The sequence below is a fragment of the Thamnophis sirtalis genome, unplaced genomic scaffold (genome assembly GCF_051295495.1).
Source record: "Thamnophis sirtalis isolate CommonGarterSnake01/CBP01778 unplaced genomic scaffold, rThaSir2_p1.2 scaffold_5, whole genome shotgun sequence".
Lineage (NCBI taxonomy): Eukaryota > Metazoa > Chordata > Lepidosauria > Squamata > Natricidae > Thamnophis > Thamnophis sirtalis.
The window spans coordinates 90,868,433-90,893,784 of record NW_028261385.1 but is presented as its reverse complement, the minus strand read 5'-3'; the positions used below and the strand labels follow the sequence as shown (position 1 = coordinate 90,893,784).

Genomic DNA, 25,352 nt, shown 5'->3' with positions numbered 1-25,352 from the left:
GCAAAGTGGGCTAGCCTGGCCTTCTCAATGGCCTATTGACAAAGTGTGGATGGGCAGGAAGTTACAGGCAACTATTCTGTCTTTTAAAGCATGTTTCTTTCTTTTCACATCCAGAGAAATATTCTGCCTTTTCAATATGTCCTATATTTCATTTTTCTGGGAGAGGGCTGGATGATAACTTCCCACAAAACATATCGGGCAGCTTAGCACAGTTGGGAAAACTGAAGAGGTAACACCTGCACCTGTTCCATATGTTGGCCACGTACAAAATATTTCCAAGTCCTTGCCTTCCCAGGTCCTGGACCTATTTTATTTTATTTTGTTTTATTTATTTTAGTTTGTCAAACGTAAAAGATAAAAGGTATAAGTATAAACATAAATATGAACACAGGAAATGGGCACGAATAAATGGAGACAGTAAGAGAGGGACGGTAGGCATGCTGGTAAGCTTATGCACGCCCCTTAGGAATGGGGTGAGGTCAACAGTAGACAGTCTTAGGTTAAAGTTATGAGGGTTTGGGGATGTAACAAAAGAGTCAGGTAGTGCATTCCAGGCATTGACCACTCTGTTGCTGAAGTCGTATATTCTGCAAACGAGATTGGAGCAATTTTCATTGAGTTTGTCTCAATTGTTTGCTCGTGTATTATTGTGGTTGAAGCTGAAGTAGTCATTGACAGGTAGGACGTTGTAGCAGACAGTTTTGTGTACTATGTTTGGGTTAGAGTTAAGGTTTAAGGGTTAGGCGTTAGGGTTGGGGTTAAGGGTTAGGCTTATGGCTTTAGGTCAGACCATAGGTGGCGTAGTTCTAGGCTAAATCTAGGCTGAAGTTAGCAGAAACAGCCCTTCACAAACAGCTTCAAAGCAAGGGAGAACTTTCTGGCTCTGATTTCCCCCTTTGCAAAATCTTGTTTCTTTCGTCATATGGAAGCGTTGCAAAATGTATTGCACTTGAGTACACAGGGCAGTTGCTTGTGTACTTATTATATCGTGGGGGTGTTTGAGGGGGAGGGAAGTAGGCAGGCAAGCAAACACACACACACACACACACACACACACACACACACACACACACACACAGACACACACACACAAAAACACCACTACCTTCTTATTGGGCCGACCTTATCACCCTTCACAGCCAATCAGAACTGCTGAGGAGTTCCACTGTGCCAACCAGCTTGAAGTGGAGGAAGAGGGAAAGAAAATTCGGGGAAGAGTTAACCAGCCGCGTTGCGCGAAAGGTATAAAAAGTTTCCGCGTGGCAGAATTCGTCCCGTTTGGCTGAAGCCACCTCATCCATTCACGAGAGCTTCTGGGAGAGGCGGTGAAGATCCACCGAAGCGGTACGTGCAAAGGCGCTCATGAGGGTTCTTGGGAAACTAGGGAAGAGAGAGAAAGTTTTTTTGGGTTGGTAAGTGGGGTGGGGGGAGAGGAGAAAAGTCTAGATCGCCGGAGATGCTGCTTCTCCGCTCCAAACGGAGCCTCTCTAAGCTTTTACTGAAGGGTACAGGAGCTCCCTAGAGCTTTTGCCCATTGGTCGAGAAAGGTGCGAGTCAGTTCAACAATCTGGGAGAATTCTGGGAGTTGAAGTCCACAAGTCTTAAAATTGCCAAGTTTGGAGACCCCTGAGTTAAAGCCTCCAGTCCCTCAGAAAGCTACGTTCAGGAAGAGAGAGCGAGGAGGTCTTCGTCTTCAAGAGTTGTGTAATTGTGTAACTGCAATTCGTTACACCATTGTACAGAGGCTTTTGGTCTTCCTATTCGGAAACGAGTCGCTTTTTGCGTCTGAAAATGGTTTGTATCTCCGGTGTAGAAAAGCCCTTTTCTCTCCCTAAATCTTCACTCGAGGGATTTCAACCCCTCTTAAAGCCGCTTACGGAATGTCTCCCTATCCGGAATAAGGCGACAAGTCCCGGATCCCTCAATGTCGTTAACAAGATTTGAGTGTCGGCTCCAATGATGCAATAAGTTAGTCCTGTTAAAAGCAGCCTAATTCTTTGCCACGTCAGCAATAAAGATGGATCGCCAAGTAAAAAGGAACAGAATGTAAGATAGAAGAACAGGTCAAAAGCGCTCCAATGGAAGTGGGAAGGGCAGAGGGCTGAAGTATGGTTAATACTTCTCTTTTGGGGTCTTTTACCATCTTAAATTGGAGGGATGGATCTGTGGCTCTTCCAGATATTGCGGAAGAAGAATTCTCAGCATCTCTGCTTTTAATCATGGAGCAACAGGACTGGAAGGACTGGTCCTTCATTGTAAAGATAAGCAATCTTCATGAGATGATGACACACTTGGAATTTGGAAATTTTATTTATTTATTGGGCTTATAGAATCTTGTGAGCACTCTTCCACATACCACGAGAGAGGATGTACACCAGAGATTGTAGTCAGCAGGTTCTGACCAGTTCTGGAGAACTGGTAGTGGAAATTTTGAGTAGTTTGGAGAACCGATAAATACCACCTCTGACTGGCCCTGCCCCCATCTATTCTCTGCCCCCATCTATTCTCTGCCTCCCGAGTCTCAGCTGATAAGGAGGAAATGGGGATTTTGTAGTAACCTTCCCCTGGAGTAGGGAGGGAATGGAGATTTTACAGTATTCTTCCCGTGCCACGCCCAGAGAACTGGTAGTAAAAAAAAATTGAATCCCACCACTGATGTATACAGGATTGACATACAGAATTAACAAAAGCTAAGCAATGACAGCCAGTCCCTAAAGAGCCATTTACCCAAAAGCAAACTGGTGGAGCTGTTCCTATTCCCCAGTAAGCATACATTTAAATCCCTCAGTGAGAAATATGTTACCCTTCAGGTATTGTTGGACTGAGGCTGCCATCAGTCTTTCCTATGACCGTGCTATCTTGGACTTATGACAATTAAGAGTTTGACAGCATTCAAGGAACCACATGTTGCCCAACTGTGCTCCAAGCAAGGTGGTTGTAGAGTAGGTTTGAACAAATGCTTAAGATGTAGGTTAATGTTCATCCAAGATTTCAGGCAAACATTCATTAAGGCTATGATACATGCCTTGTTAAGTCAAGGACTGCAAAATCTATTAGGAAAGCTGATTTACTGTCAGATAAGAAAATCCTATTATCTTCTCTACATAAAGAAGGTTCTTAGTTCTTACTGTGTGCCAAAACCAGAATAGTGGCCATGTGTGTTTTGACATACCAGGAGGAGGACAATATAAAGTCATTCAAAGAGTCATCTTTGGATGAGGAACACAGCTAGGCTTCCCATGGCTGTATCAGGACTACTTTTCTCCCAATGGTGTTCATCAGGGACATGGACTTTCCAATATTTTATTTTATTTATTTATGTATTGCTGGTATAGTGCTACCTTTTCCTCTATTACTTCTAAGAGCCCTGCTGGCACAGTGGTTAGAATGCAGTACTGCAGGTTAATTCTGCTGACTGCCAGCAGTTTGATCCAGACTGGTTCAAGGTCGACTCAGCCTTCCATTTCTCCAAGGTTGGTAAAACAAGGATCCAGATTGTTGGGGCCAATATGCTGACTCTGTAAAATGCTTAGAGAGGGCTGCAAAGCACTATGAAGCGGTATGGTGTATAAATTCTATTGCTATTTATTATACAAATACCGCAAAACTTTAATAGCTGGACTATTAGTGTTTATGCAATGGATGTGGAAAAAACTGAGATCCATTTATGGCTGAGCTGCATGGAAGCTGTGGTTCAAAGGATAAATATATAGATGAACACAGAACTGGAATGTTGGATTTCAAAACGCATTAATTCTTTTAAAGTCTGGGAATAATTCATTTATTGTCTGGGAAAGTCTTGTGGAAAGTGCTGGCAATAATTAGATACTTATCTCTGTGGTAGTACTATAGAGCCCCTGGAACATTAAAATTCACTAATGATAGGTGGCAAGAATTTCTTGGGTGCCTTGGGATACTATAGGACTTTTTTGGTGAAAAAAGAATGCATGCATATCACGACTAGTGATATCACGACTATCAAAGCAATATTGGTCAGTTCTACACAAGCAAAGAGGCAGAAACTTCTGTTTTGCATGTTCTTTTCCATTATACAATCAAATACTTATTTATAATTCTTTTCTTTCAGATAAACTTTACACTCTGGAATCCTCCCCCACCCACACACATACATAACTAAATAAAATAAATATTTTTGAGAGCTCGTACTGTTACTAATCAAAAGACAGTATGGATGCATTCAATCCTTTCATTCCAAATACTGTATATATTATTGTGTCCCATATTATGCTAAGTCAAAGAGGCATACATTGGTAAGATCACCCAGGAGAGTTATAGCTGTAATGTGATATTTGGACACTCATATATACCCATTGCATTCCATGAGCAAAGTGGAGAAATGTGCAGTACATCACATCTAGAAACTGTGAACTGATGGAAGGCTCCTTTTATTGGACTCAATATTGTGCTTGAAATAGTGAGTCCAGTAAATTCAATGGAGCAGGTTATGATCACCAACTCTTTGAAGTTGCCCTACTTTTGAAGAAATTCATGACTCTTGACCATAGTACTGCATACTATTCTTTCTCCTCCCCCACCCCACCTCCTCTTGAAATTTTAGAGCTTTCTGCTTGACTGAATGCTGTGCAAAAGGCAAGTTTTATCTTTTCACTCTTGCAGGTCTGCAAAAATCTACAAATGCACCTAGTGCATTTTAATGTTTAGTTGCACTATCGCTCTCTCTTCCTATGGCAAAGGCACCTATTTATCTTTGGCATTGCATGCTTTCAAACAGCTAGGAATGCAGGAGTTGGGCAAGGACAGGAGCTCAACCTGTCACATGGCACTTGCGTCTTGAACCCATCCACCCACATACCTTCAAATTAGTGTTGACTCCTAGCAACTGCCCTGACTTGTCCCTGCAGTTTTCTTGGCAAGATTTTTCAGAAGTGGTTTGCCATTGCTTAGTTCCTAGAGCTGAGAGTGTGTGACTGGCCCAAGGTCACTGAACTGGCTTTTTGCCTCAGGTGGGGCTAGAATTCACAGTCTCCCAGTTTCTAGTCAGATGTATTAACCACCACACTAAACTGCTTCTCATTCAATTGTAGTATAGAAGATTTATTTATTTATTAAATTTGTATTTTGCCTTTCATCCAAGACCTCAGTGAGCCACCATAAATAACACTACTCTTTCCTGTTTTTCACCATCATATCAATCATGTAAGGTATAATTAAATAAGTACTTTATAAACGCACTATAGAAAAATTCTGCTAATCCAGGATTCTTTTTAATCAATACAGCAAATCACTGTATTATCAAACCTGCTTAGATTGCTACTAAAGTCGATATCTTCTGGGTCTAGGAAATGAAAAGAGCAACCATTCTAATCCATGTAATGGCTGTACTCAGTGGTTAATTATTCTCCACACAACCATGGTTTAGACTTAGCAAAACTAAACATTAACTGTCCATTACCTAGGAACAAAAGTTGGACACACATCCTAAAAGACTCACAAGAGACCTTGCAAATTGCACATCTATCTTCCCTCCTAAAACACACACACACACACACACACACACACACACACACACCAGTCCACACTGCAACAACCCTAGCTGGAAGGCACAATCCGCTAACCCTCTTCTGACCTCAGTTCTTGCACTTTGGTCTGTCATCTGATGTAATATTAACAGAAGACAACCTTTGTGCTATTTCTAATAGGGAAATATTTTCCCCCTCTATCTTCTTCTATAGCACTAAAGAAAGAGAGGGGGGACATGGTTTTTACATTCCAGCTAGGTTGACTGTTCCTGCCCAGATCCTGTTGTTTCGCTGCCAGAAACTTGATTAGGCAAACAGCCAAAAGTTTTCTTTACTTTTGATGCTCCTGGTATATCTTAAATGCCACCGCATTTTTATAGTACTGCAATACCATGTTTTCACTGTGAAACTTTTAAGCTTGGAAAATGCAAATTATTTGTGTGACAAACAGGTTCAATCAGCACCTTATGGTGGGGGAGGAGGGAGTGGAAATTTTTTCCTAGAACCCAAAGTCTGTTATTTTATTATGACTTGTACTTTTCAAAAAAAAAAAAAAAAAAGAAAGAAAGAAACTTTAATGGGGTTTTTTTTCAATGCAGTGTCAACTTCCTTTTAAAAATTGTCTCCAGAATTAGTCAAGTACAGGATGCCAAAATCTATTGATTGGTGATGGGGGAAATGGGGGGGGGGAATAGGGTATAACTGCAATGAGCTTAACATCTATTTGCAAGTGAAAATATGTTTTCCCTCTTGTTCACACTTATTTAGTTATTTGATATATATAGTCGCCCATTTCACACATGTAACTTTATACTGCCAATTCTAAAGAACTCTCAGCAGTTTGCAATAAGACCTCAAACCAAAACCGAACCCTTCAATATTAAAAACAGTTTAATGGTTAAAACAGTTAAAACAAACTTTTTTAAAAGATGCATTTTAGTGTCTTCTTCCTATCAAAGATGTTTAGAGAGAAACTTTCCTTATATAGTCAGGCATTCATTTATTCAGATGGAAAAAACTTTGTACAATTTTTCTTAGGATCATATTTTGTGATCACCTGTGGTTTTGGATGCTCTTGTCATCCCAGGAAATATTTTTTTTAAAAAAAGTGGTAGTGTTACACACATACAGACATTCACATGCTCAAGAAACAACAACTGAATGAAAAATTGCTGGTGACCTTCTACTTCTGCACCATAGAGAGTATTTTAACTTACTGCATCTGTGTATGGTTTGCCAATTGCACAGTGGCACAGCCCTCCAGAGGGTCAACATCATTGCCCAGAGGATCATTGGTTGCCCTCTCCCCACTTTAGAAGAGCTTTATAGCTCCGGCTGCCTTAAAAAAGTTCAAAACATTCTTAAAGATCCATCTCATCCTGGGCACTTTTTTTAAAAAAACTATTACCATCTGGCAGACGGTACAGGATAATAAAAACAAGGACAAAGGCTGAAAAACAACTTCTATCTCAGGACAGTAACCATATTGAATTCTACTGTATAGTGCAATACTAATGCAATATCGGATTAGAATTAGTAATTAGAAAATAATTACTACAGTCTTGAATGTCATTCATAGTGGCCAGTGGCAGATGATAGAACCACTTATCTTTTCTCTTAACAGAGTCTGAAACAGGACAATCCACAGCCTGCAATGAAGATTACCTGACCCATACCTACATAAATCATAGAAATTCACATGACCATTGCAGCCTCTGCATATATCATGTTTCCCTGAAAATAAGACCTCCCCAGATAATAAGCTCAATTGGGCTTTTGAGCGCGTGTACTAAAATAAGCCCTCCCCCCAAAATAAGCCCTCCCTGAAAGTATTGCAGCACAGTGGCAGCCATGAGGTGACCACACTTGCCACCTCCTGCACCTCAAAAATAAGAACTCCCCCAAAATAAGGCCAAGCACTTATTTTGGGGGTCAAAAGAAAATAAGACCCTGTCTTATTTTCAGGGAAGCACAGTAGTCATGTGATCAAAATTCAGATACTTAGCAACTGGCATATATTTATGACAATTGCAGTGCCCCGCAGCCATCTTTGGCAACCTTCTGACGAGCAAAGTCAACAGGGAAGCCTGATTCACTTAACAAATGGGTTATTAACTTAACAACTGCAGTGATTCACTTAACTGTGCTAAAAAACGATCGCAAATTGAGGCAAAACTCACTTAATAACTACCTTGCTTAGCAATGGAAGTTTTGATCTCTGGTTTTAAGTTGGGGAGCCTATTGTATCATTTTTATCAAGCCAGATGTTAATTAGATCAGAATTACAGAAAGGCAAAATGTCTTGGGTATCAATCTTAACAAACATGGAAAATAATTGCTCAGCTTGTTGTTCTTATTACCCAGGATCTAATAAACAGGAAAGGCTGAAAATGTGGGATTTCCCTGATTTTGTTTACCTTTCTTTTCTAAATAAGGAATTTGTTTATTTGTAGGTTTTTATTAGAAGAAAATAATCTTATAAACTCCCCACTTCCCAGCCTTAAAATTAACAGGGTGCCACATATTACTTACATTTGAGATGGTCAGAAGGAGGACCAATTTCTAGAGATGCCAATGCTTCTTGCTTGAAGAATGTAGGACTAAGTAGATATTGTTCCAAATTCTGAAGGTCCTTTGTGCGTGAAGCAAAGATGCACATTGAGAACATGTCCACATGAGGATTCTAAGCAGCTCCAGACATCTGTTTTCCATGATGTCAGCAGTGTTGGAAAATTAAGCTGGTTTATCTCCAGCTCAGCTGTGGCTTAGATGAGAGTGCTGCAGAACTCCTGTTATTCTTGCCTTCTCGTGTGGAGATGTTGCTGTTCCATTTTTCTTTTAGCAGGAACTCTTGCTTTATTCCTTCATCAACAAAATTTGGGCACTTATCCACCAGCCCTTATGACAGACCTCAGGGATACTCCTACCTGCATCCCACCCCACTGGGCCCCTTGGGCCTACCTTCCACCTGGCTGGGCCCCCCAGAGGCCTTGGGCTTACTTCCTGCCCCACTGGGCCTCACAGTTTTAGTTCCATTCTGGAATAAGAATGGAGAATTTGGTTTAAGTTGGTCCAACTACATACATTTCATTTGGCAGGGTGCCAGGGTTGAGTCTGAGTTTGTTTCTCACTATCCAGACCTTCACAGCCTCCAAACACTGAGATAAGACCTTGATCTCACCACTTAGTCAGGCTTAGCTTAGATATATCATCAGCTTAGTGGTCATACGTGATACTAAACAAGAGAGGGGAGAATGCCAAGTCCTAAGGCTCCCCGTATATCAAGGAACTCAGGTTCATAGTCTCCTTCCCACCAACACTGACTTGGACCAGTTATAAAGGAAGAGGAAAATCACTACAGTACAGTGCTTCCCATTCTTCATCCCCCAAAGTGGTCCAGAAAGACACTGCAGTCAATTGTATTATATCTTTTTTTTTTTAATCAAAGATTCTTTTATTACATTTTCATTTTCCTTTATACAATCACTTAAATACTGTGCAGTTAAAAAAAAAAGAAGCAATAAACAACTCATAACACTTCTATCCTACATACACCCTTCCTTCTACCCCTCCAACTTTCATTTCTCCCTTCCAACAATCCCCTCTTCTACTTCCCCTCCCCCTCAGCCATTCCTTTCTCCCCTTCCCACCATCTCACCCTCCTTACATTCCCTTCTCACTCCCTCTTAATTCCCCCCTCTTCTTTCCCTCTACACCTCGCTTCGGTGTATTTCTAGTATTCATTGGTCTATTTGTTTTGTACTAAAACAAAAGAAAAATAAAAGGAAAAGAAAGAAGAAAAGAAAAAAAGAAAAAAAAAGCAACAGTATCCAAGTGCATTCATTGTTCTGAAAATTGAGTCTATATTTCCACCCTCCCCCCCACCCACCCCCTGAACCCCCCTCCCTGACCCCCTTCCGACTTCCCAGGTCCCATTCCCGGCATCGTTCTTTATCAAGCAAAGTCTGGAGTATATTGAAACCAAATAGATTAGAAGTTACAAAATAATAAAAAATAAAAAAAAATAAGAAAAGAATAATAAAAAGAAAAAAAAGGGGGGGAACCCCCCCCCCCAAGAAAGAGAAGTCAATATACTCTCTAACATTAAACTCAGCTTCTCATTATTTTAAAAATCTTAAACAATGTCTTTACCTGCTTCCGCATATAAATTCTATACCTCCCATCCTGCCTTTACCCGTGTCCGCATATATATTTTATCCTCATCCATTGCTCCTCTCATATTTACTCCACCCTCGTGTAGACTCTCCAGATAATCTTTCTTAACCTTGTATTCAAATAGCAATTTATACAAAAATCAGCTTACATTCTGGATCAAGGTAATCTAATTGAACTTTCACTACCCTTCACTACCCTTCCCCACGCCACCCGACTCCATTCATCCCAAACCACAATCCAAGAAAACTATGATCTCCGCTCTCCTCGCCCCAAAGAATAGATCATGCGCAGTTTAAATTAAGATTCAAACAAGTCTTATATAAGTCCCATACAATATATGTCCAAATTCAGCACCGCTTCTTTCAGTCTCAATATCTCTTCATCGGTATACAGCTTTGTCATTTTATACCAGACAGGAGTCCTGAAATTTTATTCAAATTAAAAATTTAAGAAGTATTTTAAAGGCATAGCTGGATCTTTATTCTTTACTCTTCTGCCCTTCCGGAAGGGGATAGCAACACCCTCCGCCTTGTAGCCACGTGTCCCGCTGCTTATCTTCTCCTTCTCCTTGTCTTTCTCCAAGTCTGGGTGAATCAGGAAGTCCCGCCTTCAGAGTTTTGTAGTAAAAATCTCGGGCTTCGCAAACAGAATTGAGACGATATTTTTGGTTCTCAAATGTGACTGTGATACCAGATGGCACTTCCCATTTATATTGTATCTGAGAATCTCTGAGTTTTTCAGTTAAGAAAGTGTAGTCTCTCCTTGCTCTTAATATTTGAGATGGTATTTCTTTAAAAACAATCAAGTCCTGTCCATCGATTCGCAGCCTGTTATTGTAGAACTTCTGTATTATCTCATTTCTGGATTCTCTTGTGGTGAAATATATAATTATGTCCCTCGGAAGCTGTCGTTGTTTTGCTACACACGAGTTCTGGCGATAAATTTTTTGAATCTGCCAATCAAAGTTAAATCCCGGACTTCCCACCGAACGTCTGAAAGCCTCAAAAAAGGTCTGTTTCAAATTCTCCTGTTCCTTTTCACGCAATCCTCTGACTCTTATTGCAAACGCAGTCTTATTGTAATTTATCATAACGAGTTGTTTTTGAGCATTTTCAACTTCCTGTTGTAACGTTTGAATTTTAGATGTCAAATTAGAATTAGTTTTTTCCAAAAGTTCCAATTTGTCCTCCATTTCAGAAACATAGTCTGTCATAACAGTCATAACTCTGATCGTATCTTCCCTTGTTTGAGCAATCTTGGCGTCCAGCTTATCATATAAGTTCGATAAAAGTTGTTTAATTTCCTGTCTGAACTCTTTAAGGGTTTCAAAAAGAAATTCTTGCGTTAAGAGATCTCCAGTAGAGGGCGTGGGAGGCAAGGGCAGCGATTTTGTAACAATTTCTTGAGATGTATTATTAAGGAAACACTTAGACTGCTTCGATTTGGGAGCCATTATAAAAAACGCACAAACAAACAAAGTCTCTGCTCCCCTCGGTTTTAAATGGGATACTATTTATAGACTTTTAACAGTTAATAAGGAGAAGTCTTCAGGAGAATAGAGCTGATTGAGTGTGTCATATATCAAACGCAGAAGCTATAAAATCGCCATCTTGTAACGCAGCTGGATAAGAAAGCCTTTTACAAAATTGAAGCTGGTATTTTGAATAGTAATAAGAAAAAAATTTACAACTTCAAGTTAATATTTGGTTTTGAAGCCATTTCAAAATTTATCTGCCTGCAGTTAATAAAACTCTATTGCCTGAATATGCAGCTTTAAGTAAAGAGGCTGAGTTCCCCTTTTATTTTGAAGTTTAAGGCTTGGCAAAACTTTCAGTGAGTAAACATTGTAACAAGACCGTTCAGCAGATTCATCACCATTTAACTTCCAGATAAGCAAAGTTAATGAAGGAGTAAAATTCTTGTAGAAATGAAACTAATTAAAAAGCTTCTGCTGGCCTATTGTGAAACCAAAACATATGATAAGCAATCTCTTTTGTTTTGAATTCTTGTGAATTCTTGTGAGAATTAACAAAAAGTGTTCATTATTACCGGAGAAACCAGCCTGCTCGGCGCCATTTTAAAAGCCTCTAAATAAATAATTTTTCGGAGGAGAAAAAGAAAAGAAGCTAAAATGTTGATAAACAATTATTGTCCACGGAAATGGATTCAGCTCGTGATAAGATTAAATCAAACAAAACTTTGAACTGAGTGGGGGAGACCTACTTTGTCCTGCACAAGGCAGTTTGAAATTCCCAGCACGGACAGCCGTTCTGCCTTGGGCTAGCCCCTCTTTCCCTGCAAGCACAAAATCTGCAAAAATCGAAGAGCATTTGCCAGCAAAACAATTTCTTCTTTCCTTCTTGCCTGAAGGATAAGAAAACCTGATAAGACGTCAGATGGAAGATCCTCTAAACAGGTACGTAGCCAGGAATTCGGAGGCAGCTGATTTTTTTGCTGCCACCACCAGCAGGCTCCTCCCAGGAAGTCTCTGCAGTCAATTGTATTGAAAACAGTTAAGACATCAAGGACTAGGATAGTCCTGGTTCCTCTAGAGATCACCAAAATTTGCACAATGGTATCTGTATACCAGGTTCCTGTCTGAATCCCAACCAAAATAAGTCCAGGGCCCTTTGAAGCTGAAGACATTTTTTAAATCCACTATTTATTGTTCTTTTGTTGTTTTACTGATATATAATGGCTGAAAACCTCAGTGTGGGTAAGAACGTGTCATTTTCCTGTTTAAATACACTATGCCAATATAATGATGCTGCTGTTGCTAAAATAAAATAAAAAAATCATAAGATTATTCAGATATCCAAATAAATGTATTTTAAAACTTTGGAACTTTTCTTCCAGCCACCATGACCCATCACTTTCCAACTCTCTCTCCGGAGCAGAAAAAGGCACTCTCTGACACAGCTCAGCGGATTGTAGCTACTGGCAAAGGGATCCTGGCTGCAGATGAATCTGTAGGTAAGTGCCATCAAACCATCACTTTTGTTCTTTTCTATCGAGGCTGAAAGGTTAGATTCATTCATTTCACTAGTGAATGATTCAACTATAAGGGGCACCATTGTAAATGATGAATGAGGCTCATTTTCAGAGTTGCCTTAGACAAGCCAAGGGAAGATATTCAGAAAGGAATTTCACATTGTTTTCTAATCTCTCTCTGCTTTTCCTAGACTGCACATTTTCAGACCACAGGCAAAGGATAAAAAATGTGAATTTTTCAAATCAAAAATTGCTAGTATAATCCCAATTTCCCCATATGATATAGGAGAGAGAGATTAGCCAATTTTCTATAAATATCGAGAATATTTCCACATGATGTTGAAAGTGAAGTTTAAATTCCATGCCTGTGATCTGAAGGAGTATAATCCACATGGGTGATACTACCAGCAATACTTTAGATCCGTGATGGCGAACCTATGGCACATGTGCCTGAAGAGGCACACCTAGCCATGTCGCCTGGAATACGCAGTGTCATCCGTTCCGAGTTTCTAGCGTGTATGTGCATGCGAAGATCCACTGGCTTTTGTGCTTGCAGCAGTGCCGGAAACCAGAAGAACTGATCTTCCATTTTCCAGAGTGAGCATGCACGCCAATCAGCTGATTGGTGTGTGCGCATGCACAGCGGTAACTGGAAAACTTGCTGGCTGCTGCGCATGCACGTACCGGAAACCGGAAGTTTATTTTCTGGCATGTGAATGCCCCCCGGGCAGCTCCTCTTCCTTGTCGCGGCTCAGATGAGCGTGCACCTGGGCAAAGTGTTCCCTTTTCAGCACTCAGTGCTGCGCACATATGCGCATGCTCTCTTTTTCGGCACTTGGTTCACCATCACTGCTTTAGATGATGGCATTTTACAAATCATTGCTTGTTATTCATGGATGCACACTCTACCATCTTCTTTTGCTTTTAAAACTTGTTATAAATAAAAGGACAGATGATAGGTAAAGGTCACCAACACGAAGTTCCTGACTTTTAGTTATTTCCCCTCTCCATAGGGACAATGGGGAACAGGCTGCAACGCATCAAGGTGGAGAATACGGAAGAAAACCGCCGTCAGTTCCGTGATATTCTCTTCTCTTCCGACCAGTCCATCAACCAACAGATTGGGGGAATTATTTTCTTCCACGAGACTCTCTATCAAAAGGACAATGCTGGGAAACTCTTCCCAGCTGTCATTAAGGACAAGGGCATCGTGGTTGGAATCAAGGTAAATAGTTTCAAAATCCTTTCCTGGATGTCTCAAAGGTGCTTTTTTCAAAAGGCAGCTGGACTGTTTTTTTTCCTTGAGGAAGAAGAAAACATTTTGCTTCTTACCCAAGAAGCTTCATCAGTTTTGATGAAGGGGGGATGGAAGGATCAGAACTGATCCCCACCATCAGAACTGATGAAGCTTCTTGGATGAGAAGCAAAATGTTTTCTTCTTCCTCAAGAAAAAAAAAACAGTTCAACAGTTTCAAAAACCTTTTGAAAAAAGCACCTTTGAGACAACTATGACCTGGCTGGCTGAGAATTTCCACAAATACCCTTTCCCAAAGTTAGTTGCTGCAGAAAAGTAGAAGTAGCCAGCTTTTATCTGCACTTCTATTGTAGTATGGATTGCAGGCCATGCAAAAACAAGGATAGTAAAGAGGGGGGAGTTGTGTTTTAGTCGAGTTACACAGAGTTTATGTGTGGTAAATCATCTGGGTAAAGTTGATCCCAGACCATCCAACATATATTGGTCGTACCCATGTTTAAATGATCTGTGTGCTTTACTACATTTTGTGATACATGTGCATTTAACGCTGTGTTAATTTTCTACAGCTGGATAAAGGCACAGCTCCATTGGCAGGAACTAACAATGAAACCACCATTCAAGGTAAACTTTCTTTTAGGTCAAGGGTGTCAAACTTGTGGCGTCATGTATCGGGACTTTTTTCCCCTTTGCTAAATAGGCCGGGAGTTTGACAGCCCTGTTTTACATCATAGAATTTTCAGAAACATTAGCTAGAATGTTAGATAAAAGGAGTGAAGAACAAGACTAAAGAACACAGTGCTTTTAAGTTGAAGGAAAAGACTTCTATAAACACTAAAAGCAAGAATAAATTAACCTTGGGAGGAATGGAACCCTAGATTGGGCAGGCAGGGTTGTGTTCTAGTTCTGAAAACTCAAGAAATTAGGAATAAAAAAGTAGAATTTATATTCAAATAGGAACACAATTACATGCTTAAGGTAACAAAAGTAATTATTGTCACATGCTATAGGGGCAGTGCTTACAACGTTTTATTGGTGAGTGGGGAGGAATTCTTGTCTAAAGCTTCCTCCAGATCACAAAACAATTCAACTTTTCTATCTGGTATTCCAAGCTTCCAGAAGGCAGTGGTTTTGTTTACATGGCATTCTTATCCATGGTTAAGATTGGTTGATGCATGGCCAATCAAGTATTTTTCAGTGCAACTAATATATTCAGTATTGGATTTTCATGACAAACAGAGCCATTAACTAACTTCATGGACTGAGTTTGCCACATTGGAAAAACTCAACTGCTAAAATACTTCTACATTTGCCTTCAGGTCTGGATGGGCTTGCTGAGCGCTGTGCCCAGTATAAGAAAGATGGAGCCGATTTTGGCAAGTGGCGTGCTGTGCTGAAAATTACACATACAACTCCTTCTACCCTTGCCATCCAGGAGAACGCTAACACATTGGCACGCTATGCTAGCATTTGCCAACAGGTATAATAAGGTCCCCACAAATATTTGGGTGCTGGAGACAGTTTGTCCAGAGGCTTGATAATGAGTATGATTGTGAGCGTTCCTAGTTTTAACCTGGCTAAACTTAAGTATAGCCTATCTAGATTTCAATTAAATCTTCTCTCTCTGTTTAAATACCAGCATGGCTTAGTTCCTATTGTGGAACCTGAAATCCTACCTGATGGAGATCATGACCTGCAGCGATGTCAGTATGTGACTGAAAAGGTAAAGAGTTATTGTTGTTGCTGGTGCTGCTGTTGTTATTATTCATCATTGCACTGTCAGCCAGATGTTCAGACTGGGTTTGGCATTTTAGTTTACCTATCAAGTCCTTATAGGCAAATCTGGATGTTTGACTTTGTTAAGTATATCTCCTTTTGGAGACTAGAGTTGAGTAGCAGAAGGTAGCAAGGAATGTACCGCTGAATAGTCACATTATCAATCACAGCCGCCGAAGTTAAAACAACTTTACTTGTTTTAACAAAAATAAAGTAGGATAAACTTTCTCCAAAACAAGCAATAAGTAGTCTTGAATTATATACACAGTCTATGATACAACACGTTGGTTTACAGATGTTCTCCTCACGATTCACCATGTAGACAGGTAACTAATATACAGAGTAGCCACCATCCAATATACAGTATTCAACTCTAATAACAAGCATGGAGAACATACAGGAACAACCAGGAACAAAGCAGTAGTAGTTCCTGCTCCCTCTTATGGCTGATTAAAGCAACAGCATCCAATCGCATCTCACTTGAGCATTTAAAGTGACAGATACATTATTTCAATCATGGCACACACACACACACACACACACACACATACAGAGTATATTGTCAACCCAAGATTAAGATTATATCCCTAACAGATATTGTCGCAGGATAGAAGCTGTTCCAAGTAAATCTGCTTTCTGCAATTGACATCATCAACATTATTAGTCTGGTCCACTTTTCATTCTAAAATTAAATTCCCTTGGGTGCAATAGTCTCATCCCTGGTTATCAGGGTTTACTCACTTAAAATGTATTTCTACTCTTCAAGGACTTCAAGTCCAAACTGTTTTGTGTCTGTCAATATTCATTCTACTCCTAAATTATGGGTACAAATTAGAGATTTGTGCAGACTTGTAATTTTATTAGAAATAAATAGGCAAAAGTACATGCAAACCATGAAAAAAATGTCAGCTTTGAAATCTTGGTCTAATGCCTTTGGAAGTGAAACAACTAAAGATCAAGATTTGTTTTCTCCATTTTTAAAAAATATAAGACAAGCATATGTTACTGAGTCACACCTTCCTACAATTCTTATCCTGGACCATAATGGCTGAGGTTAAAGGAAGTTGCCTACTTGACATCTACAATAGCGGTCCTCAATCTTCGTGGCTTGGCAGCCCATCAGGGGAGATAAGGGAATCAGGCCATGTGAGTAGCGGTCCAGCACACACACACACACATGCTCACGTAGCTTGACTGCAAGTTGAGCTGTGCACACTTGATGTACGCGCTGGCCCACTGATCACACGGCCCAGTTCCGAATAGGCCACCGTCCAGTAGTGGGGCGTGGGTTGGGGACCCCTGATCTAAAGGACCTGTTTAGATGTAAGCAAAGTGTAATCAATGATAATGTGTTGCACTCCTATCATTTTCAGTCAGTGTGAGTCACTGGTGGGTTTCCATTTTTTTACTATTGGTTTGCTCGTGCGTGCATGTGCGCTTGCACACACTCGCATGCACAGAAGCATCCGGGCAGGTAGGCAGAGCCTCCCGCTGCCACTACTGGTTCACCCAATCCGGGCCGAATGGGGAACAACCCACCTCTGGTGTGAGTGTTAATGAATGATAGAGGCTATAGTCCGACACCGAAGGAAAGTACCAGACTGAGGAAGGACAGCCATCTTGAGTAGCCATGGAGACACTGAAGAAAACTTATTGGCAAGATTGTTGCCGAAACATCTTGTTTGAGGATACAGGTACACTTATCTGAGAATTACCACACTAAAAGAAGTGGGCCTATAAACATGTTCTAAACACTTTCACCATCACTTTTCTTTGCATTCCAGGTGCTGGCTGCTGTTTATAAAGCCTTGAATGACCACCATGTTTATTTAGAAGGGACACTGCTGAAGCCCAACATGGTGACAGCTGGACAAGCTTGTCCCAAGAAATATACCCCACAAGATGTGGCCATGGCAACAGTTACAGCTCTCCTTCGGACAGTTCCAGCAGCTGTTCCAGGTAATTCTTCAGACCCTATGATTTGAGCAACAGAACTCTCTTCAGTTATTATTTAATTTCAGGTTTTCCTACCTAATTAAGGCTGTTTTAAAGATAATTTGAGCATCCTGAATCAATATTTCTTGGTTTGTGAAGGGAAAAAAATGTGGCGTTTTCATGTGAACGTTCTATCCAATAGTGAGAATTGATTTTAGGCACACAAAATCTTTTTGCACTCACACTTGCCAATTGTGCAGCTACCTTCAGAGCTGTCAAACTCACATCGTCACGGTGGCATCACGTGAGGTATCAGGACTCCACCCCCTTTGCTAACCCGGGCATGGGCATGGCCAGCGCGTGACGTATCCGTCCTGCAGGCTGGGAGTTTGACAGCCTTGCTCTAGCTCCTTATTCCAGAAGTGTACTGGGTCTTCACATCTTACTTTCATCTCATGCTTTAATGGAGTGACTAGGTACGGCAGTTCCTGCTATCACTCCCATCTTGCATGGTAACTTACTGGAGTTCACTCCCTTCCTTAGGTATGTGAGACAGTCCATTTTTATTTTAAATGAATGTTTAAATCACTAAATAGCTAGAATCAGGTGATTTGAAAGGCTCCCTACAAAATGTGGCCTATTAGGGGCAATAAAGGTCCATCTTATGTTACTGAGATGTTTTTTACTGGGGCAGCCCCATCTTTATTACAACTTCTCAGTAGAAAGGTTCCTGTCTTCCTTTGAATAAGCCAGAAAATTTCAGTCTACATTTAAATGATTGTACGATGCAGGTTCAAAATTTATCAATCCTAATTTGACATCTTGCTGGGTTTGGTTTTATTATGTTTAGATGTGGCCTCTGTTGAAATGGAATGTTTACAGGATAGCGTAGTTTAAATTATCTGTCTTTTAATTGTTCTTTTAAAAAATTCTTTAAATTCTTGAAAAATAAGAAATTCTTGAAAAACATGAAAAGTAAACTACCTTGAGGAACTTTCTCCCTTGAAAGGGGAATTTAAAAAAAAATGATTTGATAAGAAATATTTGAGGCACATAAACAGAAGTGAGTGAAGTCCAACTTCACATATTTTTCATGACAATACGATAGTCCTCGACTTATGACCATAATTGAGACCAAAATTTCTGTTGCTAAGCGAGACAATTAAATGAGTTTTGCCCCACATTACGACCTTTCCTGCCACAGTTGTTAAGTGAATCACTACAGTTGTTAAATTAGTAACATAGTTATTAAGTGAAGCTGGCTTCCCCATTGACTTTGGTTCTCAGAAAGTCTCAGAAGATGATCAAGTGGCCCTGAGACACTGCAACCATCATAAATATGAACCAGTTGCCGAGTGTCCAAATTTTGATCACATGACCAAAGAGTTGCTGTAACGGTCTAAGTGCAAAAAATAGTCATAAGTCACTTTTTTCAGTGCCGTTGTAACTTTGAATGGTCACTAAATGAATGGTTGTAAGTCAAGGACTATCTGTAATATGGAAGTAGCTAACCATCATTTCTTTCTGAGATTTTGGTCTAATCATATAAAACATCATATGAAAGATCACTATGAATCCAGCACAGTTACTTTATCATTTAGAAATTTGAGCCATCTTGTAATCTGATTCAAACTGCAGGAATTTGCTTCCTTTCTGGGGGCCAAAGTGAAGAGGAGGCCTCCATTAACCTCAATGCTATCAATCTGTGCCCACTGCCCAAACCCTGGAAGCTGACTTTCTCATACGGACGAGCTCTACAAGCATCAGCGCTGGCTGCCTGGTCTGGCAAGCCTGAGAATAAGAAGGCTTCCCAAGAGGCCTTCATGAAACGGGCAAAGGTAAGCCAATATCCTTAAGAACTAGAATCTCAAAGGTGCCAAAACTAAACAACATAACTAGTATATGTTTCAAACTGAAATATTATTGCTTTCAGTCAAGCTATTTCTAGCATTTTTTCACTAATAGAACAGGGATGGATGCATCTTCCCTCAAATTTCATTTCTTTTAAAATGATCCAGCTATCTGTTACCATACTACTGGATACACTCTTTGGAGGACAAATTTATAAAAGGGACCCATAATTATAATTGAAAAATGTGCCCCAAGTACAAAAAAGCTCATCTGTCCTGGTATATCAGGTAAAAATCTAAATATGTCATTAAGTCAGTAAACCCAAGTTAAATGAGATACACCTGAGTTAAACCAAGCTCAGAATGATAGAACCTCACCATGCAAATTTTGTGATCAAATCATAGTAGTTGTACTATAAAAGGGAGAGTTTAGTTTAGTGGTTAAGGTTAAGGTGACCAGACGTCCCGATTTTTGCGTGACAGGCATGCTTCAGCACAATTTGTCCCGTGTCCCGGAGGGGGTGGGGTGTCTTAAAAAGTCCTATTTTTGTGACTGGACCCGGAAATAAGCCTGCCCTGCCCCCAGTCCCAGCCGGCCGGTATTTTGTCCCTTCTGTCTCCCCGTTGCTCAGAAAAGCAACTCTGGGAAGGTCCTTTGCTAGCAGGCAGGTTCTTTGCCGCCACCAAAGGACCTTCCCAGAGTTGCTTTTCTCAGCAACGGGGAGACAGAAGGGACAAAGTACCGTCCATTTTCCCCGTGCCACGAGGGCAGCAGGAAGACTAGGACAAGGATCTCCTCTCGGCTCCAGCCTGGGAGAGAAGCAGCAGAGAAAGGTAAACCAGCATTTTATATTTTATTTGCTTTCGGCCCGAGTGGGGTGGGGAAAACACCTTGCCAGAGGCTGCTGGAGAACTCTTTCCGAAGAGAGGGTTTGGGAACTGGGTGGGCGAGATTGGAGCGGGCAGGCGGGGAGTGCACTTGCTCCCCTTTCCCATGGCCCACCTTTCCCCACGGAGGCTGTGGACGCAGCTGCTGGCTGTGCAGGTGGCCTGGAGGGAAGCCCCGAACCTCCTGGCATGGACCTGGCGTTGGAGATCCTCGTTTCCAAAGCATAGCATTATTTCACTCCTCTCCCATTTTCGGGGGGGGGGGGGAGCTATGAGAAGCGGGTGGTGGGCACTTGGGGAATATTTGTGTCCCTGGGAGATCTGCTCTTCCCCACCCCTTACCTCTGAAGGGGAGGCCAGGCATGGGAGAGAGTGCTAACGATAATACCGATTCCCTCCTGTTTCTGCGGGTTTGGGGGGGGGGGAGAGAAGGTAATTGCAGAGCCTGGACTGAAGTTAGGAGGCTGACTCACTACAATAAGTGGTGACCATTATTTGGAGGAAGAAAAAAACGTAGCCATGCGATGGAGATTTGCTCTTGCAGAACCTGCATGATCTTTTTTTTCCCAATTTTTTTAAAAAGCCTTTTAAACATTCTTATTCCTAAAGGCAAAAAAAAAACCATGAGGCTTGCTGGAGAACGGAGCGGAGGTGACGTGCGAGGGGGGGGGGGGTGGAGTGCCGTGGTGGTGGGAGATGTTGCTGAAATAATTCCATCTATCAGGAACTCGGAGGTGGGGGGGGAGGTCAGTGGGAAGCCTTTGCCGGCCAGACGCCAGCCGCAGCTCTGAAGTTGCTTTCCTTTCTAACTGAAGCAACAGATGTTTCCCCTGCTTAACATCTCAGCGTTTTTCGCATGGGGTGGGCTGCAAGAGGGAATGAGTGAAGACGTTTTTCTGGATTGCTGCAAAGCAAGTCTGGGGAAGTCCTTTGGGCCGGCTAGAAAAGGTCTTAACTCACTCCCTCTTCTTGCAGCATGCCCCGATGCGAAAAATGCAGAGATCGGCGCACTTGGGGCTGCTGCTGCTGCGACATCCAGGGAGGCTCAGCTGGTCTGAGTAACATGAGGGATCACCCTCATGTTACTCGTCTTCCCGGATGGGCTCTTTTGTTCAGCCTGTAATTAAGGTTCTTTGTTATGTCTTAGAAAAGATCACCTGGTTAAAAAGAAGGAAGAGGCTCCGCTGGTCCGGAGCCCATCTGCAGGTTGGGAGGGAGGAAGAGACACACAGAAAGACAGACAGACAGAGACACAGAGAGAGAGACACACATACAGAGTGAGTGATTGAGTGAGTGAGTGAGAGAAGACAGACAGACAGACAGACACGCACACACATATACACACAGAGTGACAGAGAGAGAGGAAGGGAGGGGAGAGAGATAGAGAGAGAGGGAGGGAGGGAGACAGAGTCACACACAGAGTGATTAAGTGAGTGAGTGAGAGACAGACAGACACACACACACACACATATATACACACAGAGTGACAGAGAGAGAGAGGAAGGGAGGGGAGAGAGATAGAGAGAGAGGGAGGGAGAAAGACAGAGAGAGACACACAGGGTGAGTGATTGAGTGAGTGAATGAGACAGACAGACACACACACACATACACACAGAGTGACAGAGAGAGAGAGGAAGGGAGGGGAGAGAGATAGAGAGAGAGGGAGGGAGAGAGCTTTCAATTTGTAGGGATGTAACCTGGCTGTTTTTGCCTGCTCTCAAAAAGATGAGCAGGGTTGAACCTGGCTAATAATTGGAGGGGAACCCACCTGGGAATCTCAGTACTGTATATTTAATAGGAAAATATTAAAAATTGTCCAAAAGCAACAATGACAATTTCCATACTACTGCTAAGAAAATTACGACACATCAATAAAATTATAGGAGCTGAGTTTAACTCAAGAGAAACTTTTCTAAAGGTAGACAGTTATATAACAATTCCACAATTCTGAAAGAACAAGCTTGTTCTATATGAAATTTAATGCTACAGCAGAATGAAGTAACACTGAAGATAAGTGCAGGTAGTTCTCAATGCACGGCCACAATTGAGCCCAAAATTTATGTTGTTAAGTGAGAAATTTATTGAATTTTGCCCCATTTCACAATTTTTCTTGCCACATTTGTTAAGGTATTGGTATTGGTTAAGTAGTTAAGGTAGAAGCCAGGAGACAGACAGTTCGAGACCCATGCCACCTTAGGTATAAAAACCAGCCGGGTGATTTTGAGCTCTCTCAGCCCAACCCACCTCACAAGGTAGTTGTTGTGAGGAAAATAGGAGAGAGAAGTATTAGGTACGTTCACTGCCTTGAGATGTATTTAAAGGCATTAAGAAAAAAGAGGAGACTTCTATGATAGCATCATTAAAGTGAAATGTACACAGTTAGATGTGAGGATTTTCTACCATTGTCTTGTGGTATATTTAATTCACAATTCCTCTTGATTGTCTCTATAGCTAATGCATTTGTGCTATCTAGAAAAGATTTATTACTACATAACATATATAATATACAAATATTTCAAATTTAATGCAATTTTTCACATTTGATACATTTGATATAAAATTACATTGTTTATATACTGTAATTACATGTTATCATAGTTGATATAAATATAGTCTGTGAACAGGTGTATTTTTCCACCAGTCAAATTGACCGCTTAACGTCTTGTAAAAACTGTTCAGTATAGTTAAATACAGTACTATAACAAGGGCACGCTGAGTAACACCATGCTTAGAAACTTAAGCTTGGCTTAGATTAACTGATTTTTCTCAATTGTTTATTTTTGTTACTACCTGTATCTTTCCCTTTTCTTTTTCAGATTAATGGCTTAGCTTGCAAAGGCCAGTACGTCACATCTGAAAAGAGGAGTGGAGCAGCCACCCAATCACTGTTTAGTCCCAGTTACACATACTAGTGTTAACAACCAAAACAACCAATCTCAAGAACACCAAGGATCCCTCATTTCAACCCTGAGCTACAAATATTCTCCTTTATTGACATACTAGTACATAAAGCATGGCAGTTCAGTCATCTTCTCTCCTACAGTTGGCAAAAGGCCAAAAGAGAAAACATCCCACAATATATATTCCTAGTAGGAACAGCAAATGGATGAATTGCAATAAAAGCCATCATGGTACTTTGTAAATCTTTTGGCACCATGCAAATGAATGTAAATACATTCATAAGGAACCAGGCAGGTTTTAAGGATCTAATCTATCATTCGTTGGTCTACTGCCTTTTTATGACTCCCTCCCTTCCTATTATTATCCAAGAGGAGAAATGTGAATAAAATGTCCATGTAATGAGAACAACATGAAAATACCAAGAAAGAGGAAGCAGAGAAAGCCTTTTCCAGTCTATAAACTCTGAGCAAATGTCTTACCACTGTGAAAAGATTAAACGGCTGTGAAACTTTGGCCAAGACTGTATCCGTCATTCATTTCTGGTCCCATTGTACTTTTGCTTTTTGTGGGACAATCCAATTCTGCTATAGAAGGCACATCTGATTTGAAAATCTCTCTAAAGACCCTTTCAGATGTTTTTCCTGCAAAGGGGGGAGGGAGGGAAAGAGAGAGAGGTTTTATATTTAAAACAGAATACACCTAGAACCTGAACTATGTAAGTGCAAGAAATGAACTATTTATTTAATTACTTAAAAGAAACACATTGTATAGAAAAGCCATCACCCAGGGAAATCCTGCTTTAGATAAATGATTCATAGGCCCAAATTATCTATTGGCTAAACCAAATTATATACTTGTACAAATGGACCTGTCTGCTCAAAAACTCTATTGACCCAAAGCAACAAGAGATCTTTGGTGGCAGGAATCAGGCATAGCCTAATTTCAATGTCCTTGTTTAATCACAGCCCTTTTCAGCTTCTGCTCATAGGGAGGTTCTATTTTTCTGTCATCTATTACAATTTGATGTTTAATGTCAGCAGAAGCTAGTGGACCAGGGGTATCAAGCTCAAGGCCCAGGAGCCGGATTTGGCCCACAGGATGCTTAGATTTGGCCCTTGGGGCCACCCTGGAAACAGCAAAGGGCTGGCCCACAGTGCCTCTTCCAGTGAAAACGGAGCTCCCTCCCTAGCTCCGTTCTCCCTAGCTCCGTTTGCAGAGGGTTGCAGGAGGCTGTGCCAGCCAAAAACAGAGCTTGGGGGCCCGTTTTCGCTGGCAGAGCACTCTGGTCTCCACAGATGCCTTGAACACAAGTGATGTCAAGCTGGCCACGCCCACCTTGGACTCCCAAGGTCAAACACAACTGTGATGCAAAAATTGAGTTTGACACCCCTGCAGTAGACAGTTCATTTCTGTTTTCATATAAAATCCATTCCTTTGTGGGAATAGCATTGAAGGTGTCTGCCGAAAGCAGTATCTATTCTAAACAATGCACACAGTGCGCATGGACATGCTACCAACATAAAACAGCAGTGCTTCAACGTATTGGTCTAGAGGTGGATTTGCAGGAATACTTGAGTAGAAATAAAATAGCCTGGTTTAATATCTTAGTCAAGAATGAGTCTTGAGTCCAACCGGACTAAAAGGATGGGCTGGGCCATTTTTGCAACTTGGAAAAAAACGAGAGTGTGAACAACGCCTCAATCAGCCATCAGCCGCCTCTTGGCTTCAAAGCTCACCTTACCAGCATTTCCAGTTTTCACATGCCAATCTTTCCAAGGGCAGGACACAAAAGACACACTTTTGTGGGGCCGTCTTTGGCCACCGCCCAAACAAAATGGAGAAATGACAGATAGTCCTTGACTTATGACCACAACGGAGCACAAAATTGGTTACTTGAGACATTGGTTAAGTGGGTTTTGCCCCATTTTATGACTTTTCTTGCCACAGTTAAGTGAATCACTGCAGTTGGTAAGTTACTAACCCAGTTGTTAAGTGAATCTGGCTAGCCCATTGATTTTGGCTTGTCAGAAGGTCGCAAAAAGTGATCACATGGCCTTGGGACACTGCAATGGTCATAAATAT

General features: G+C 41.1%; 1 protein-coding gene across 1 annotated transcript; it reads left to right on the top strand.

Moving 5' to 3' along the window:
* The first annotated feature begins 1,187 nt into the window (after positions 1-1,187).
* On the top strand, positions 1,188-23,783 carry ALDOB (aldolase, fructose-bisphosphate B). The gene is made up of 9 exons (XM_014070972.2): positions 1,188-1,344; positions 12,534-12,650; positions 13,682-13,893; positions 14,490-14,544; positions 15,240-15,400; positions 15,560-15,643; positions 17,481-17,655; positions 19,270-19,469; positions 23,186-23,783. Exons 2-9 carry the CDS (start codon positions 12,539-12,541, stop codon positions 23,279-23,281), a joined length of 1,095 nt encoding a protein of 364 aa, XP_013926447.1. The 5' UTR covers positions 1,188-1,344; positions 12,534-12,538; the 3' UTR covers positions 23,282-23,783.
* The last annotated feature ends 1,569 nt before the right edge of the window (positions 23,784-25,352 follow it).